This window comes from Saimiri boliviensis, chromosome 3 (genome assembly GCF_048565385.1).
Source record: "Saimiri boliviensis isolate mSaiBol1 chromosome 3, mSaiBol1.pri, whole genome shotgun sequence".
Taxonomy (NCBI): domain Eukaryota; kingdom Metazoa; phylum Chordata; class Mammalia; order Primates; family Cebidae; genus Saimiri; species Saimiri boliviensis.
The window spans coordinates 45,698,804-45,719,069 of record NC_133451.1 but is presented as its reverse complement, the minus strand read 5'-3'; the positions used below and the strand labels follow the sequence as shown (position 1 = coordinate 45,719,069).

Sequence of the window (20,266 nt, the reverse complement as noted above, 5' to 3'; positions counted from 1 at the left end):
TTTTTTTTGATTTGTAATTTTTTTTTTTAAATTTTACTTTAGATTCTGGGATACATGATCAGGTCACGCAGAGTTGTTGCATAGATGCATACATAACCAGGTGGTGTGCTGCCTCTGTTCCCCCTTTGACTATTTCCAGCATTTCTCATTATGTATAACATGGGGAGATATGTATAATCTTACCTTAATGGATGAATATTAAAGTCCTAGCAATAGTAACTTGGAGTCTAGGTTTATTTGATTTCAATGATAATTTTAATTTCACTTATAGAGTTAGGAAAAGGAAAAAAAAAAAACAGGAAATAGAGTCAAGGCACAGATTAGTGAGCCTTTGAACAGCTCTTCCCAAATTTGTCCTTACAGATGCTGAAGGTCAGGAGAAGAAGGTTTCTCCAGCACTATTTCAGATCCTGAAGTATTCAAGATATGGTCCTATTTAGTACCATGCCTATCTAACTAAGCATTGCTGTCTACTTTATTTAAAACATACTATATCGAAAAATTATTTTGCTATTATTTTATTTTGTGTTTTCAAAGACATTGAAAGTAAGTAAAACATGTATGCTGGTAAAAGTAAATGACTTAAAAGTATGGCCCGTTATTTCTATAGCCATGCAGTAGTAACATGTTAAATTTCTTGCCAATAACGATGGAGATAAAAACAGAACATAAAATTGGAACCTGGAACAAAGCAACTCATTATACTGTATTTTCTCTATAGTCAACAATAAATGCCTCATTCAACCATCGTTCCTAATTTTCTTAAGCTTCTTAGCAGAACTAAAGCTCTTGGCACCTCATTTGGCATGTGTATTTCTAGATAAAAGAAAGAAAGAAGGCTGATCTTCAAAGGCTCTTTATCTTTTCTAAAAATGGCATTCCTCATTGCCCTTTTTATATGGGGTGAATAAAAATGACTCTTTATATTTTCAGCACATACAGTTTCTTTGGTATAGAATTATCCTGTGACACAAAAGACCAAAGTACATAACACTTGAAAATAATGAGCAATAACACAGTTTCCTCCGTCAAGATAATGGCTTTATTCTTCTTTAGCTCCACTAATCCAATGACAAAAATGTCAGCACATAGAAAAGAGTGAGATTCCTCTTTATTGTCCAGTTTGAACAATCCTGGAGAGATTCTAAGGGATAGGAGCAGATATCATCAAAGGTAATCCAAAGGGTTCTATAAGAACCATGAAAGAGCCTTTCGTTTAATCTTGAAAGTAGCAGAACCTCCCCAGGAAGTGGAACAACACATTAAAGAGATAGGCTTTTAACCCAGAGAGCAATTTCTAAGAACAGAAATAGTTCCCATTCATTGAGTGTTTATTCGATGACAGGCACTTTGCTACTCTTTCCAAATGCATTTTTTCATTTAATGATCTCAATGAGTATGCCTCTTAGATACTATGACGATCATATTGAAGAAACTATGGTATACACAGGTGGTTGTGGCCAAGGTCATATAACTGCTATATTGGAGAGTTAGGTAATTATATCCAAAGATCGGCTTCCACCAACATCCATGCTTTTAATCTTAGTTCTACAGCAACGTGGAGTTATAATACCCATCCTAATCCATTTAATCAGCCTCACACTCTAGACCAGAATCCCTTTTGCAGCATTCCAGACATGAACTCGTACTTGCCTAAACAGATTTTAACAAATAGTCCTAGTGATGGAGAGACTGGAGTGAGAGAAAAACAAACAAAAATATGAACAAAAAACACTATCTCATTTCACATATAATAGTTCTCATAGGAATTTGAAAGATGGATATAGTTATAGCCATTTTGTAAGTGAGGAAGCTAAGGCTCAGAGAAGTTGAGGAGTCAGTTTTAAATTATTCTACCTTAAATCATGGAACTAGTTCATTAGATTCCAAAGCCAAAGATTTTTCCTTTTTACCAGCTTACCTACCTCTGGAGAAACACTAGTAACAAGGCATTAGTTCCATTTTTGAATAGTTATGCAGCACAATGTCTTTAGGGTGTACTTTTTCACATTAAGGTCATTAAGGTAAGTAAGTAGAACTAACACATTCCTTCAAGTATTCACATGCTTGTCATTGATCTTCCGTTGGAAGCAACACAGTGTAAGTCTAAGCTTTCTTTGAAATGACAGACTTTCAGATCTTTCAGGTGAGTTATAATTTTTCTCTACCAGCTAGGCTCTTTTCAGGTCCCTCTTCTCCAGTTCTGTCCACATTTACCCCAAGTTTTTTCAAATATTATTTAAAACTATAGTTATTTTATTCTTATATTATTTAACACAAGCAACAATATTCCATCTCATATGTGGATTTGAAGATAAAAAGGTGTAAGAGAGAGAATCTTCAGCACTTCATTATCTCTGCTGCCTAGGGAGAGAGTCCCAAGTGCTTTGCCATTTCGGTTGTATTTTCAGTGTCCTCTGGATTGTCAATGTATTTCTTAAAATATATTGTCCAGGACTGAGAAAACACTAGATGAGACCTGATCTTGTGCTGAACATAAATTTCTATTTAAATAGTGGTTGAAATTTTCAGCCATGAAATCAGATTACTACTTTCAAATTCAGGCTCAGTCATTTTCCAGTTATCTGATCTTAAGCAAGTCACTTAACTTGTATCTGCCTCAGTTTATTCATTTTAGAAGGGATAAAATGTGACCATCTATCTTAAGAAATCATTGCGATGATTACATGTTACCACCACATGGACCCATCTGTTCAAGTTTGTATTTGGAGACTTTCCTTCTCTGCTATTATGATGAATGAATGGTCCAAGGCTTGGCTTCTATTTTTGGCTTCTTTGGCTAATTCTGCCTTTTCTTCCTAACTCTAGATGTTGAAAGACTTCTCCTTTGTCTTGACATTGGACCTCATCTCCATTTTATCTATGCTCTCTTCCTTAGTGAAATAATACAGTCACCAAGGCCATTATATACTAATGACTCCAAATCTACATCTCCCTTTTGGACCTCAAGCTTTTGCAACTGTCAGTCAACCTTTCCACTTGCATGTCTGCAGGCATAATAAAAAATAACATTCCCAAAAAGAGCTCTTTAGCTTATCCCCAGAAGTATTTTGTTTACAGTTTTCCTCAAGTCTGTTCTTTCAGTTCCGTGAGTCAAAAGCCTTTATAAACATGCTGACTACTCTATTTTTTCACCACCCACATCTAAACTGTGAGCAAATCAATCAGTGCACTAATTTATACTTCTTTGGATAACTGTTTCCTTCTATAATGTGTTAATTATCTTTGCTTTAATAAGTTCTAAATCATGCTTGCCTTAGCCACTCTAGATGAAATGTAATTCTCCTTACCTGCCAGATAGAAGTTGAATAGTTCTATTTTCTGACTCTGCCCTGTTCATAATATACCATATGAACTATGTAATGGGTATAATATACACAAGTACATTTGGGCTCTTCAAATGGTCCTATTGAAGAGACACAAAATAACTTGTGTAATTCCCTTGCTAAAAGTATTTTCAACTTTCATTTAGAAATGGATTTATAGTTATTTTACAAACCATACAAGAAAAATTAGTTATAAGTTCTGCACCTAGTTTTTGACTAAAAATGTTTTTCATTAATTTATTTTTGCACTCTTACTTATTTTCAACAATCACCTTCAGTGTAACAATTTGCTACCACCTTGAATATGTAAACAAGTAGCCAAGAGTTCAAAGGGAATTTCTACAGCAGGGTTGTGAACATATTTTAAATGCAGCAGTATTGACAGACAAAGCATATAGCTTTCTGAGAGAAATATTGTGAAGAGAAAACATTCATGTGTGCATCTGTAGGTTGGCCCGCAGTGAAAAAGTATTATCCATAATACCATGCATATATTCCTCATATCTCAATGTACTTTATACTCTTAGGAGGAAACCCCCTACTCATAGGCTATAGAAGACCCTTATGCACTGGAATTAATCATTGTCATGCAAGTGATTTTTATTTTCATATACGGTTCCATTTTCATAAAAGGGGCTAACTTCCTCCTTAAAATTTAGTAAACCTGATTACCTAAAAGCCAAAGTCATCAGGGAGATATTGTTAAGAGCAGGCATTTTCTAAGTTGAAATTTAAAAATACATAACCACTTACCATTTGCTTAATATGTGCTAACTGTAGTGTGCATTTTGGAGAAAGAAAATACAAGGAACAGACTCTATTTTCAAAAAGATTACAGGTCTGAGGGTGGTGACTCATGCCTATAATCCTAGCATTTTGGGAAATCAAGGCAGAGGATTCTTGAGGCCAGGAGTTTGAGAGAAGCCTGAGCAATGTAGTGAGGTAAAAGAAAGAAAGAAGGAAGAGAGAGAGAGAGAGAGAGAGAGAGAGAGAGAGAAGAAAGAGAGAAGAGAGAGAAACAAGAAAGAGAAAAAGAAAAAAGAAAGGAAGGAAGGAGAAAGAAAGGAGGAAGAAAGAAAGGAAGGGGGAGGAAGAGACAGAAGGGAAAGAAGGAAGGAAGGAAGGAAGGAAGGAAGGAAGGAAGGAAGGAAGGAAGGAAGGAAGGAAGGAAGGAAGCCTATAGTCCAGGGCACTGACGACTGATGACTGAATATATCAAACAGGAGTCTTTGAAATACCCTAACTAGCAAAAATCCTAAGACTGACACGTCTTGAAACTGTTTTTACAGAGATCAGACTAATACATGTGAAACAATAGCTAATTAGAAAAAACATTTTATAATTACATGCCATATGATAAGATTTCCAATTTCTACAGAAATGTGAGGTGGGGGATCTATGAGAGGTGAATTAGCTACAGAAGATGGAAGATGAACAGTGTACAGTTAAAAGGAAAAGGAAAAATCTTTATTGCTGTGTAAAGAGAAACAAAGGAAAGCCAGGAGCGTGGGTCTCACCTGTAATCCCAACAGTGCAAGGCCCAGGCAGGAGGATTGCTTGAGGCCAGGAGCTTGAGACGAGCCTGAGCAATATAGGAAGAACCCATCTCTCCAAAAAAAATAAATGATGTCACAAAAAATTAGCTGGGAATGTGCCTGTAGTGCCAGCAACTTGGAAGGCTGAGGCAGGCATATTGCTTAAGCCTGGGAGGTCGAGGTTGCAGTGAGCTGTGATCACAACACTGAACTCCAGATGGGCAACAGAGTGAAGCCCTGCTCAAAAAAGGGAACAATTGAACAGAGGCTTAGAATTAAAAATCTGTTCAGTAATTAAGGAAAGTGAAGGAAAAACACTAGTTGTGATATAAAGTTTCATGGTTAGGCAAAATGAGAGACTATGTATGAGACTATGTAAAAAGGGTAGATTTAATTGAGAAGCGTCAACTCTGGAGAGGAATTTCAATTTGATGTGGTGGGTAATGGGGAATCAATCTGTTTCTGAGCAGGAGAGCAGTGTGATGAAATTGTGCTTTAGGAAAGCAAATCAGCTAATGACGTGTAAGATACAACAGGAAGAGGAGAGAACAGAGGCACAAGAACAGGTAGGAAACTCAGAAACAAATGAAGCATGAGTGAGGTCTTTGGGAACAATTTTTGGGGTTGAGGCACTTCTGAGCAAATGCAGCAGATGTTACTTTTAAAATAACTTTTATAATTTTTAGTTTTATGATTTTTAAAAATCTGTAAGTGACTTACAGATATCATGTCTCATTTGGAGGTATTTAATAAATAATTCTAATTTTGACATCAGTTTTTCATTTTTGTGCCATTAAACCCTGTGTTTCATGTCTTAAATATTTTCACAAGATGTTGAAAAGTTATCAGGCCCTGTGTTTGTTGTGCTGGAAAATAAGATATTCTTGAACCGAAAGGGATGAAATTCCTTTGTCCTAGTATTGTCCATACTTTAGTTGAAAAGGTAGAAATATGTAAATAACATATATATGGTGATAACTCCTTATCACCATATAGGCACTCATTATTTCTCAGATTTCACTTTAGTTACTGAAGTTTAATTATCTAAATATTCAAAGCAGATAGTTGTTTGTATTGTAGAACAAAGAATTTGTGTCTTCAGTAATTCTTTGGTGTTTAAAAAGAGCAAACAACTCTGCTTTAAGCAACTTTATACAACTTTATTTAGAAAGGGATAAGAATTTGGGCATTTAATAAAAAACAAAAACAGAATTTACATGAATTTTTGTTATTGTTACTATCTTGAAGTGGTTACCACTACTTTGCAAATGGAAGAAAATGGAACAGGCAGCTCTCTCAGCTCCAGTTCTTTGTGGTTTTATTACAGGTGGGCTCTACCCTGATATCTCTTTTATTCTTTATTAAAAAGAATAAAAAAGATTTAGAAAAGTTAAATCTGCATTTTAGGTGGCCGAGGAGGGTGGATCACCTGAGGTCAGGAGCTCAAGACCAGCTGGGCCAATATGGTGAAATCTTATCCCTACTAAAAATACAAAAATCAGCCTGGCATGGTGGCACAGGCCTTATTCCCAGCTATATGGGAGGCTGAGGCAACCTTGAACCTGGGAGGTGGAGGTTGCAGTGAGTTGAGATCATGCCACTGCACTTCAGCCCGGGTGACAGAGCAAGCCTCCATCTTACAAAAAAAGAAAAAGAAAAAGTTAAATCTAAACTTGGCCTAGAAGATAGAGAAATGAAAGGCCTAATGCACTGTACATAAAGCTGCTCCTTTAATATAACTGCATATGCTCGAAAGGCCAAACCATGCTCCACTTAGTGAGCAACACCCACAGTTTACAAGTAGGGGTAAGGAAAAAGAGAGTTATTTAGGCAAAGACTATTTTCTTTCCAAAATGTGTTTTGTGAGTTGAACCACTCAGGAGGATGAGGCACTATTTCCATTAAATATTCATTGTTCCATTACTTTTTAGATGTAACAAAGCAATATTAAGCTTACTATAAATAGATTTTATTAACTTCAATCAGATCACTTAGATTGATATACAAACATAAGCCAATATTTTTCTAAAAGCCTTAAAAATATGTTCATGTATTTTAATGGTACTTTTCATCCCAGAAATCCTCTGACATTTCTGTTTTAGTCTGAAGTAAAGTGCTGCTTCCATAATGATGCTGGGATGCTGCATAATCCATAAACAGCATGTTACACAGTCACAAAATATGATTCTTCTATATCTAGAATACCATAATGCTATAACACTTGACAATAAGAAATGACATACCAGGCTTACTATTATATTTAATATACAAACCAGAGTGGAATTTTAGGCTTAAGAAACACTCTTTGATACATAAAATTAGAAGTTGAATTATAGCACAGCCAAATGGTGGCTTCTGGATGACCATTTCACAATCTGGGGTACACACCATTGATTGGAGGTAGCCTAGCTTTAACATTGTGATCAAAAAGAGGCCAAGGCAGGCAGATCATGAAGTCAGAAGATCAAGACCATCCTAGCTAATACAGTGAAACCTCATCTCTACTAAAAACACAAAACATTAGCCAGGTGTGGTGGCACACACCTGTAGTCCCAGTTACTTGGGAGGCTGAGGCAGGAGAATTGCTTGAACCCAGGAGGTGGAGGTTGCAGTGAGTTGAGATCATGCCACTGCACTCCAGCCTGGGCAACAGAGTGAGACTTCATCTCAAAAAAAAAAGAAAGAAAGAAAGAAAGAAAACTTAGGCTTTTATTTTGATCATGACGATGTAAGCAACATGTGTTACACAGGCGACAGTGTTTATCTCAATTCTATAACTGAGGCACTATCATTGTGAATGGAACATGAGTACAAATTTTTAACTTTTAATAAAATGTGTTGCTTAGATGTAGTTTAATGTATGTTTAAAAATAATGATTTCCCATATACATAGTTAATGAAACTTTTCTTTAAAAATATATGTGTTTTATGTGTGCATACACACCAATACATACATAAATAATAAGTCAATGTTTTTCACTGATGTGCAGTTGTGGCAAAAATCATGGAAGTGGTACTAAAATACTAAGTTTGGAATGATGGTTTAATGAAATAAGATGAGAGTCCTGGGGAAGATTATTTGAAAAATTACATAAACGTTTGTCAAAACCTGATACATCTCAGGAAGTGGTGTCATTTGAAGTAATGTAACTAAGACATAAAATTCATAACATATCTCCAGATACTTGCTTTTTCTTTTGTTTTTCCTTCTTTCCTTTTTTGATAACATTGTTTCTCTAAGTCTTTTATTTTTTCTTGAGAACTGACATTTGGTATTCTTCCACAAGACACACAATCAAGGTCAAGAGATGTAGCTCTTATTATTTTGCTTACTGTTTGTATTTAATCTTCTATATTAATTTAATTAAGAAGGTTTAATCATAATGATACATGCATGAACAACATAGCCACGCAATAGCTGTAATAATTATGTGATTATTTCAATTGCTTATTTAATATTTTAATGAGTTACAATGCCATATATACCAAAAAAGACATCCTAACTAATATAATTTAATTATTAAGTTTTCAATATACGTAGATAAATAAAGAACATGAAAATAAAAACTTTGAGAGGCAAAAATAGCAGTCCTATCACTGGAGAACATTTTGAATAGCTTCCTCTGTACTCCACTGTTGAAACTCTAAAATGTAAGTCAACTAAATTGTGAGGGGAATATCAACACTGTCCTTTAGTGGGAATTGTAAAGTTTCTGTCATTCTTTCTAATAAACTGATTTACCTGTTCTTTATGTATGGTCTGTTTTTTCTCTCTTCCATTTGAAATAGCGAGTTTCTTTCTCTTAACAAGATGCATTTGTCAATAACAGCCAAGCTTCCTCTGCAAATACTACATCAACTCTCATATTTATTCTCTGCAATCGACTGCACAGTATTTTTACCTAGCATATCTCACAGTAAGCCCTGTGAGATCTGCCCAGGACTTTTGAATGTAATCATAATTGCTTCTCTACAGGGAAGGTCTGTAGAAGAGAGAAACACTTTTTTTCATTGTGTATAATCAATACAGATGGCTAATATTAAACATTTAGGACCCCCAAACTGCTTGAAAAATCAATAATGTTGTGTGTGTGTGCACATATGTGTGTATGTGTCCATGTATGTAGTAGATCTGTATTATCAGGATAATTGCCTCTATTTTTTACTTTGCTTTATCATGAAGACCAAGGCAAGATGAGATGATTTTCCAAGGAATAGTGAAAAACTCTATCTTTCTTTTATATTCAGTAAGTGTAGCCATTGATTTTATTCTCACACACAATCCGTGGTCAGACACTGCCAAGAACATAAAAAAGTCGATTCCAAGTAGAGTCAGGTAAACAAGTACAGTAGAGAAGTTCTCAAAATTCTCATCGGGCCACAGGTTTCTAGTTAACTTTAGACTCATTTCTAAAATCTGAAGTGGAATGGCTTCTCTTTGGAATTTAGAGTCATTAGTATGAATTAGAAAAGCCAACAAAATTGTGTACATTTTTAAAAAGCTCACATATTTGGCAGAGCTAGCCTCATTTAGGCTGTCTACCTTCTGTAGTTATTTTCATTTCTATGATGGTGAGCAATGAAATCATCATACAAAGACAACTCTCTTCCTAGAAATGATTTGCAGGGACAGTAAGATGACTTGTGCTGGGGCTAAGAGTGTAGACTCTGAAGTGAGAAGATTTGGGTGAAAAATGCTTTCAAGGACAGGAGTGGTGGTTCACGCTTATAATCTCAGCACGTTGAGAGGCTGAGGTGGGTGGAGTTCATGAGATCAGGAGTTTGAGACCAGCCTGCCTAACATGGTGAGACCCCATTTCAACTAAAACCACAAAAAATTAGCATGGTGATGCATGCCTGTAATCCCAGCTACTTGGGAGGCTGAGGCAGGAGAATCACTTGAACCCAGGAAGAGGAGAGTGCAGTAAGCCAAGATTGGGCCATTGCACTGAAGCTTGGGCAAACAGTGAAACTCCGTCTCAAAAAAAAAAAAAAAAAAATGCCTTCAACATTTATGGGGGCTTTGCAAAATCACTTTGTAAGGTATAGAGTGGTTGCCATAATGTGCTACCTTTTAAACAAAGAAAGGTATATTAATATAAAACAAGAAAATGCCAACCCTTGGTGGTCACATTTCGAAGATTTTAGGGAAAATAACTTGTTTAGAAAACTGCTAAATAAGAGGAAGCATTCAAGTACTTATCCTGCTTTCACTGCACAAACTCTACCTCAATATAATCAAGAAGTCAGTGAGTTAAGTTCTTCTTTAGAGAGTAGTATAGTTTATAAATAAAGAAGAGATGATAGAACATCTCTATTTTGCAAATGCTAAATAGGTTTAGAAAATTATTATTAGTTGCTGTTATAGTTTGAATTGTATCCCATCAAATTCATATGTGGAAGTTCAAAACCTCCATGACTTAGAATGTGACCTTACTGAAAAATAGAGTCTTTAGAGGGGTAATCAAGTTAAAGTGAGATTATTAGGGTGGGTCCTAATCCAACATGACTAGTGATGGCTGGTGTCCTTATAAAAGGGGAAAATTTAAGTACAAATACACATAGAGGGAAGATTATGTGGAGACACAGGGGGAAGATGGCTATTTAGGCACCAAAGAGAGAGGTCTGAAACAGACCTTCTCCTCAAAGGCCTCAAAATGAACCAGTGCTGCCAACATCTTGATTTTTGATTTCTGGCTTCCAGAACTGTGATACTACATTTCTACTGTTTCAGTTATCCAGTTTGTGGTACTTTGTTACAGCAGTCCCAGCAAACTAATACGATTACACTAAAATTAATACAAGTGGGTAGATCACCCTATCAATATATCTGAATCTGTGCATCCATTTTCATATAATAAAAAAAGAAAGTCAGGCATTTTGTGTTCCTTCATAGAAGTACACTATACTGCTTCAGAAGCAGAATGCCAAAACACAACCCCAAATTCAGGTAATCTACATTTGCTCAAGTTTTAATATAGCAGATAAAGACATTTACAACAAGTGAATATAATCACAAAAATGACATCATTTCTTCAAAAATAATTTACAAGGGGACTGAAAGGGAACAGAGGAAACTGTAGAGTAAAATAGATGTGGACAACTTAGCAGTCAAAGCAGTACCCTTTTGGACCTACTTTTAAAAAGTAAAGAAGTAACAAATTATGATACAGCAAAAGTTACTTTAGATCTCCCAGTGTTGGCATCTTTCACATTGGCTTAATTGTAGTGCACAGCCCATAGTGTTGGAATAAAGATTACATACAACAATGTAGGTAGAGCATTAAACACAATGTCTCATAGATAGCATACTTTCAATTACTTACACAGATGGGTTTTGGTTAAATTTCATGATACAATTGCTACTAATATTAGTTAAAATGATACTATATGTACATCGTACTCTGTATATACTTAACAATGTATGTATAACAGACCTACATACTCTATAACAATGCACAGAGACCTGATGTGGACCACTATTGGAATGGAAGGTTTTTTCACTTCCTTAGTCTATTTTTTGTTGCTATAACAGAATACCAAAGACTAGGTAATGTATAATAAACAGAAATGTACTGATTCCCAGTTGTGGAGGCTAAGCAATCAGAGATTCCCTAGGGAGCTGCATCTGGTGGGGCCTTCTTGCTGAATCGTAGGATGGCAGAAGGTATCCCATGGCAGAAGGGCAAAGTGAGAGAGCAAGAGAGAAAGTGGGCAGGAGAGGGAGTGCATATGCTAGAGGGGGCACACCAACTCCCGCACAAAGCTTTAGTTTGCAAGGATGGAGCCCTTATGACCTAGTCACTTCTTTTTTTTCTTTTTTTCTTTTTTTGTTGAGACGGAGTTTCTGCTCTTGTTACCCAGGCTGGAGTACAATGGCGCGATCTCGGCTCACTGCAACTGGCAACCTCCGCCTTCTGGGTTCAAGCAATTCTCCTGCCTAAGCCTCCTGAGTATCTGGGATTACAGGCGCGTGCCACCATGCCCAGCTAATTTTTTTTTTTGTATTTTTAGTAGAGATGGGGTTTCACCATGTTGACCAGGATGGTATCCATCTCTTGAGCTCGTGATCCACCCACCTCGGCTTCCCAGTTTTCTGGGATTACAGGCGTGAGCCACCGTGCCCGGCCCCTAGTCACTTTAACTTAAAGATCCCTGCTCTCCAAACTGGCAAAATGACAATTACATTTCAACATGAGCTTTGGAGAAAACAAGCATTCAAAACACAGCACTCCTCATTCCACTAGCCATTCACACACTTTCATTTTAGTTTCTCAAAACCTCGTGGTCCTGGGCTCACCTCTGGTAAGACAAGAAGGAAGGAGCATTGTGGAACTTTAAAAGAAAAGCAATTGCAGGGGCTAGGAGAGGAAGGCAAAAAATTTAAAAAGGCTTTTTTTTTTTTTTTTTTAGAAAGTTAAATACTTCACTAAATGTCTTCTCAGAATTAAATTGCTCCACGCCTGCCATGTTTCAGGGAAAGATAAACAGTCTTTCAGCACCCACATGGCTAGGCCTTGGAGAGAATAAGTGTATGCAACCATCTGGATCATATTTGGACAAGAGGCAGAATACATCTGGTCATTAATATTGATAATTGCTTTTTGGTTAAAAGCCATCATGTAGATATAGAAAATGTTGCAGCTGACAACTATTGTGAATCAGGTGACTGCATCCTACACTTATAAATTTCATTTTTAAGAACATTTATTGGGTATCTATTTGGTTTGAGAGGATATACAAAGGTTAAGGAAATACAGTTTACATTTTCAACAAACATACAATCCTGTATGTCAATGGAAAATGATTACAGAAAGATCAAACATCGTAAGAGAGTTGCAAATTGCAATGTATAAGATTAAATTGCAGTAGGGCATCAAATGAGAGAGAGTTTTCACCTGGTTAGGAAGATTGTGAAAATCCTCATGGAGAAGGTGAAATTTGAAAGGAACTTTGAAGAAAATGTAAGAAGGGAAAAAGTGGTGGAGTGGGGGAAAGAGGGTTTGGGGGCAGAGAAGGAAGGGCATCGGTAGGGCTGCAGGGTTACCAGGTAAAATATTGGTTTCCCAGTTATATTTGAATTTCAGAGAAATGACAAATGATTTTTTAGTATAAGTATAGTTACCCTTGAAAAATATAGGGATTAAAAGTTCTGACACCCCTCATGCAATTGAAAACCCACGTATAACTTTGGACTCCCTCACAATGTAACTATTAATAGAACACTTACACCTTACTAATAAAACAGCTTACTAATAAAAAGCCTTACTGATAATGTAAACAGCAATGAACATATAATTTACGTTATAGGTCTTACATACAGTACTTTTACAATAAGAAAATTATAAGGGAAAATATTTTTGCTATTTATTAAGTGAAAATGAGTCATCATAAAGGTCTTCATCCTCATAGTCTTCACATTGGGTAGGCTGAGGAAGAGGAGGAAGAAAATCCTTCTTGCTGTCATAGGGGTGGCAGAAGTGGATGACAGGGAGAAGATGGAAAGGGAGGATAGAAAGGCAGGAACATTCCGTGTAAGTTTTATTTAAAAAAACCCTCTTATAAATGGACTTGTGCAAGTCAACCCATGTTATTCCAGAGTTGACTGTATATTCCATGAAACATTTATGGGATGAAAGATTTGAAATGTACTTACGTTTGGAATGCCTCAGATATGTTTACAGAAATAATTAGAGGGTCTTAGATTTCTGAAAGAAGAATCACTTTTTTTGTGTGTAGGAGGAATAAGGTGGCAGAAATGAGGAGAAAAATTGAGATAGGAAATGGGCCAGGAAGTGACAGATAGTGAGGATGTTAATTTAGGTGGTAGAAGTTATTTGGAAATAGAGAAGGTGACTGAGATAGAGTGGAATAGAAACAAAAGATTAAATCTCAGTGACAAAAGAGATGTGGAGTTACAGTTGCCTTCCTGTTTATGTCTTTTTAATGGGATGATAGTAATTTCATTAGCACTTGGGAAAGGCCCACTTTTGAGAAAAACAAATGATGTGAACTATATAGGTCATGTGAGGAGGAGTAGCAGGCAATCCAAATACAGGCACTCAGTGAGCAATTGGAAATTTTTGAAACTCAATAGTTTGGGAGTTTAAATATTTACATATGTTAAATTCAACAAACAGATCAAACCTTGAAGAATCCCTATAGTTCCCCAATTAGAGGCAAAAGAGGAGACAATAATAAAATAACAAAAACACATAAGAACGAAATAATTTAAAAATTGTGCTGGGTCTTTGAAGCCCTAAAGTCAGAGTCATTCATTACTCTTAAAACATTCAGAGCAGTCAAGAGTATAGATTGCAAAACTAGTGATGGCTTTGGGAATGTTTGATGGAGCTGTTTTAGAGAAGTAGCATAGATGGGAGCCACGTTGTTGGGGATAGAAGAGTCAAATGTATTGTGAGGAAGTAGAAGAAACCAAAGCCGTGAGAAAACTGGTGCTCAAAGCAGAAACTGAAATGAGGGAGTCAATGGAGAGGAAGGGCTGAAGAGGTAGGTAAAACGGGGGAGCAAACTCTGAAAAGTGTGCAACAAGAATATTACATGGAGGCCTGGAGAGATTAGCCATAATAAAAAGAGAAAAATCCTCCCCAAATTTAAGTGGAAGGAAGGGAGGAAAAACAGAAGAATTTTAAGTGACAGAGAGGGAGACGATATTGTACAGTTTCCACTTTTTAAAATTATACTTTAAGTTCTGGGGTACATATGCAGATCCTGCAGGTTTGTTACATAAGTATACACATGCCATGGTGTTTTACTGCATCCATCTCCCCGTCATCTATATCAGGTATTTCTCCTAATGTCATCCCTCCCCAATCCCCCCACTCCCTCCTATCCCTCCCCTACCCCCCTGGACCCCTGACAGGCCCCGTGTGTGATGTTCCCCTCCCTGTGTCCATGTGTTCTCATTGTTCAACACCCACTTATGAGTGAGAACATATGGTGTTTGGTTTTCTGTTCTTGTGTCAGTTTGCAAAGAATGATGGTTTCCAGCTTTTGAGTAACAATGGAAATGACATCCATCATGTGTTCTGAGAGAACCAAGATGAATGGCTCATGGCACATGGACTAAGGTTCTGGTCTCCTAACACGACTTACAGCATATCATGAACATTCTTTATGTAGATTCCCCAACTAAATGGAAGAGGTAGTAATAGAAGTTGCTGGTTACTCTCCTTTGTGTAATGCATTTTGTCACAGGAGGGCAATTGAAGGGCAAAAGGCATAAAGAATGGAGTCTCTCCCAAGGGCTGAATATCTGTTGCATAGTAGCCTAGTTCCTCTAGAAGTGCCAGTCCCCCACAAGACATTATTCTGTTATTTCATGGTGTTTACAGGACTATGTGCCAACCCTTTGGTGTAAAATCTCATTTGACATAGTTCATAAAAGTAGAAAACAACTAGCTGTATTCTTACGGCTTCATATAAGTTAAGTTATAGCATCTCATATTGAGTTTATTGAGTTTTAATATAGCAAAAATTGATTTTGTTTAATGATATGCTGTTAAGATCATGGAATAGATCCTATCAGCCCTCAGAGGACAACAACCCTCCTAATCCCTTGATCTCATTATTTGTAGCCTCCAAAACTAATACATGTCTGTGTTTAAGATTAAAAAAAAAAGATTATGGAATACCTAGCCAAAGGCTTTCCAGTGCCTTCAGAAAATCTCATTAATTCCATCATTTCTAAAACCTACTCGTTAATGTATGGACTTATGGAAAGAAATAAGGCAAGAAGTTTGATTCTCTTAATTACTCATGCCTAAAATAAATACAGTTATAAATATGCCAATACATATGTTATATTATAAGGATATCCTAGTATGTGTGCTTAGGAAGTGGCAAATAACAGATATTCTTTAAAGGGCTCTTATCTAAAAAAATGCAGATTGTCATATATTAGACTAGGAAATGTTACATTGGGGAATTAAAATGAGCATGTCCTAATATGTAGTATCACAGAAGCCATAGAATTTAGGTTTAGTAGGTGATGCAGTTTGGCTCTCTGTCCCCCACCCAAATCTCATCTTGAATTGTAATCCAAATTGTAATCCCAGGGTGTTAAGGGAGGGACTGCTGGGGTGTGGGAGGTGATTGGATCATGGGGTGATTTCCCCATACTGTTCTTGTCATAGTTAATGAATTCTCATGAGATCTGTTCTTCTGATAAGTGTGGGGTTCCTCCTCCTTGGTATTCTCTGTTTCACCTGCCACCATGTAAGATGTGCCTAAATCCCCTTCTGCCATGATTGCAAGTTTCCTGAGGCCTCCCCAGCCATGCAGAATTGTGAGTCAATGAAACCTCTCTTGCTTGTAATTTACACAGTCTTGGGTAACATCTTTATAGCAATATGTAAACAGACTGACACAAGTAGGAAATTTAGGAATAATTTTGTCCAATCACTTTTTGTAAGGTTGGTGGATCTGAAGCCCAGGGAGATGAAGTGGCTTACTGAAGGGCACAAACTGGTTAGGCCACAAGTCTCTTGACTCAAAGTCCCAAGTGCATTCCACTGACAAATTCCTTTTTTAATTTTAATTTCTTCTTTCAAATTTTAGATTCAAGAGGTACATGTGCAGGTTTGTTACATGACTATATTGCATGATGCTGAGGTGTAAAACCTGTCACCTAAATCATGATTATAGAACTCAAGAGGTAGTTTTTCAACACTTGCCACACTCCCCTTCTCCCCACTTTTGGAGTCTCCAGTATCTATTGTATTCAGCTTTATGTCCACTGACAAATTTCTACCCAGCTTCTGGAAAACTATTCTCAAAGCCAAAATAGCAACTGTGTGGTACATAATAGGCACTTGATAAGTGTATTTTAATTGAACAACTTTATCTCTATTTCAATTATTGACACCCCTAGGAGTTAGAAAATCAACCTCAGTATGCAGTTTGTCCAGTACCTAATAAAGCTATATAAGGCAAAACTACTTTAGAGAAATGTAATTTAGGACTTACTATGTATTGTCATAGTCATTGATTCATATGATTAATAATGAGTAAGGGAGTATTAGCTCCTTACTACAGTGATAAAATTAGTCTCAACAAATTTACATAAATCAGTGAAGGTCAAGAAGTCAGAAAATTGTAGAGTTTATGCCCAACCTTGATCCTCTGACTCTAGATGTCATACTTTCTCTGATATACCTTATGGCCTTTCCAGGATATTTATAACCTCTAGGGAAAGGAAAACCAGATCTGCGAGGGAAGAGGAAGTGGGAAAGACAGAGGAAGAGAAAGGGAAGCTATGAGAACTAGTGTGAGGCTCTAACAAAGAAAATTGGTGCCATAAAAAGAGCAGAATGCAGATAATAGATGAATGGTTTGTATTTATCTTTGGAAAGATCTTTTTGCTAGAAAAGATCTACAAGCTACAAAGAATTGGGTTGGCTCCAAAGAGATTAAAACAGTGGTGTACAACTTGGAAATAGGTGTTGACTTCTAAGTGCACTTGAATGGTGGTAGAGTGGGAAAAGCATTGGTATGGGAATCAGAATACATGGATCTTACTCCCAATTCTGCCATTACCTTATTATTCTCTTACACATGATACTTCTCCTTTTTCTGTCTCTTTTTTTTTTCCCAGTTGTAAAATGAAATGTATTCAACTTCATGATCCTTAAATATTTTCCTTCCTTTGTATTATTCCCATTGGTAGGTGCTGGTAATAATTTGGGAAATGCCCGAAGTGAGTCTCTGTAATATGACAATGTAACCCACATTCTTTCTTGCAAAAAAAAAATCTAGTTCCTTTTTTTTCAACTAGTCAACTTTTTACACATTCTTAATTAATCCATATACTTACACATGTCATAGTTGATTAGCCTATTAAATTGAGTCATGAAATTACTCTCCCAGAATAATTTAGAAGGGTAATTCATTCCCTTACACATTGGGCATGTCTGATGGAAGTTACATCAGTAACAGAAAAATTACAATTGATTTATAGTATATGAACCATAACTAATGATTAACCACCAATCTTGGATTAGTGGGGTTTTTCTGCTGTAACTATCAATAGACTCAAGGGAGCTGTTAGTTTATTTTACCATTTCTCCCAAAGACTTTTAGCTCAGAGATTTTAACTGAAGTTGAAAGTTCTTGGGGTACAGTAAGAGTGGAAAAATTTCAAAGATCATTTTGCCAAGACCAACTGATGTTATTTTACCGTGCAAATGAAGACCAAAGCTATCAACTAAATAACCAACCACTAGGGCATGATTACAAATTTCTTCACAGATAAATTTTTTTCATCTATGTATTGTTTTGGGGCATTGGTGAATTTAAAGACATTAATTGTCGTATTTTGACCTATAACTGGAGTTTCAGCTTAGTGTTCATGATACATGGAAGGATTTCAAGGGGCTTATGAACACTGAAATAACAGAAAAATTTGAGGCATATATGAGTTTGTGGATATATAGGTTTCATCTGTTTCTCAAAAGAATCACAAAAGGTAACACCAAAGAATAAAGAATCTCCACTTTACATATCCTGTAATAACGGGTTACAGTTCTGATATTTCTTTGGTAAAACTGGTAGCTAATTTTGATGTGTTGCCTACAATGTGTAATAAGCCTTTAACTACATGAGGGTTAGTAAAAGACCCTTAACCATATGAGGGTTAGTAATAGACCTCCATAAGCATATGACACCCCCTTTATATATACATCTGTATATTCTTGCTTCTCTCCCCTTTGCCCACTTCCAAAAGTTGAAAATGAAAAAAAAAAAAAAAACAACAACATTGAAACATGCAACATAAAGCCATTTACCGGAGTCCATAGAGAACTGTTCCATCAGGATGCAGTCGAATCATTCGATTTTTCACTGTGACCCCATGCACGAATGATTTCTTGTCATTCAGAAAGTAGGTGTCTGGTACCCACAGTTGGTCAGCTACCCTATTGTCTAGGGTGAGGTTTAGTGGGATTCCAGAATAAGAAAGTCTTTTGTCTTTCCAAGACTGCTGGAAATACATGGTGAGTGTATAATCCTGTGAAATAAAGCCAAAAAAAAGAGTTTTACTATTATTATCATCTAAGGTTTGATAACAGGTGGAATGTCCTGTAAGAGATTACATTTGAATATATTAAAATTTGCACCTGCAGGTATAAGGTAACCAATAGGTTAAAGTACTAGGGGTCTGGCACAGTGGATCATGTCTGTAATACCAGCACTTTGGGAGGCCAAGGAGGGAGAATCCTTTGAGCCAGGAGTTCAAGACCAGCCTATGCAATGTAATAAGACCCCATTTCTACAAAAAATAATTTTGTAAAAGTTAGTTGGGTGTGGTGACACATGCCTGCAGTTCCAGCTACTTGAGCGGCTGATCTAGCAGGATCACTTGAGCCCAGGATACTGAAGCTGCAGTGAGCTAGGATTATGACACTGTATTCCAGCCTGGGTGACAGAGTAAGACCTTGTCTCTAAAAAAGAATTAATTAATTAACTAACTAACTAACTAAATAATGAAAATACTAGAACTATACTTGAATGTATATATAAACATTTCCACCAATATAGAGCAAATAGTTGTAATTGAGTTTTAAAGTTTGAAGTTAAGGTAATAATGTCATGGGGAAGGTCATAAAGAGAAATTGTGCAGAGGAATCTATGTTCATGAAAACTGACCTCTGAATATTAGAATTCTGTTCTGGAGAGGAATGCCTGATAAATAACTGAAACTGAATGCACTTTAAAGGAAAGGGTGTTTTTCAAACCACAAATTATTTTTTAATAAATACTGCTCTGTTTGACACATAAAGGTTATCAATTTGCCCTTATCTGGATTTTTCTTTGAAGTACAACTTATCTATGGGTGAGTCCTGAAAAATAGTTATGAGACACATACAAATGGAGCCGTTGACTTGGTCTGAAGACTGATCTCAGTGGTGGCACGATTTGATATTTCTCTCTTAATACATTCCTGTTTCATTCCATGAAGTGGTTTGAATTCAAGAGTTGGGATTAATCTTGAAAGTTTGTTGCCTCATCTTGTGCAAAGTGTTACAGAGGACACCCCACTGCACTTTCTCTTTCTACTTAGGTTTCCCCTAGCAATTAGAGACAGGAAGATTGGGCTCAGTATAAATGGCTCGAGCTGCTGGAGAGACATGGTGATAATAATCATAGTACTTTAGTTATTGTTTATTTTTAAAAACTCTGTTAATACAAAGTAAAGTTGCCCATAAAAGGAAAATAAATTGGCAGCTGTAAAATCATAAAGTCTTTGATATGAATCCCAACATAACAAAAACAGAAAATTCACTTTTTCTAAGGCATGCATATGGCCGTAGTGACTTCGTGAATGCCTTAGTGACTAGTAAGAACACACTGTGTACCTCCTGCACG

The 20,266-nt window shown here is 36.4% G+C and overlaps 1 protein-coding gene across 1 annotated transcript in view; it reads right to left on the bottom strand.

Moving 5' to 3' along the window:
* The window catches only part of GABRB1 (gamma-aminobutyric acid type A receptor subunit beta1), a 416,562-nt gene that overhangs the window by 249,832 nt on the left and 146,464 nt on the right, over window positions 1–20,266 (bottom strand). The window contains exon 4 of the mRNA XM_003933650.4: window positions 18,688–18,908. Within this exon, the coding sequence (XP_003933699.1) occupies window positions 18,688–18,908 (221 nt within the window). The remainder of the gene's footprint in view (window positions 1–18,687; window positions 18,909–20,266) is intronic.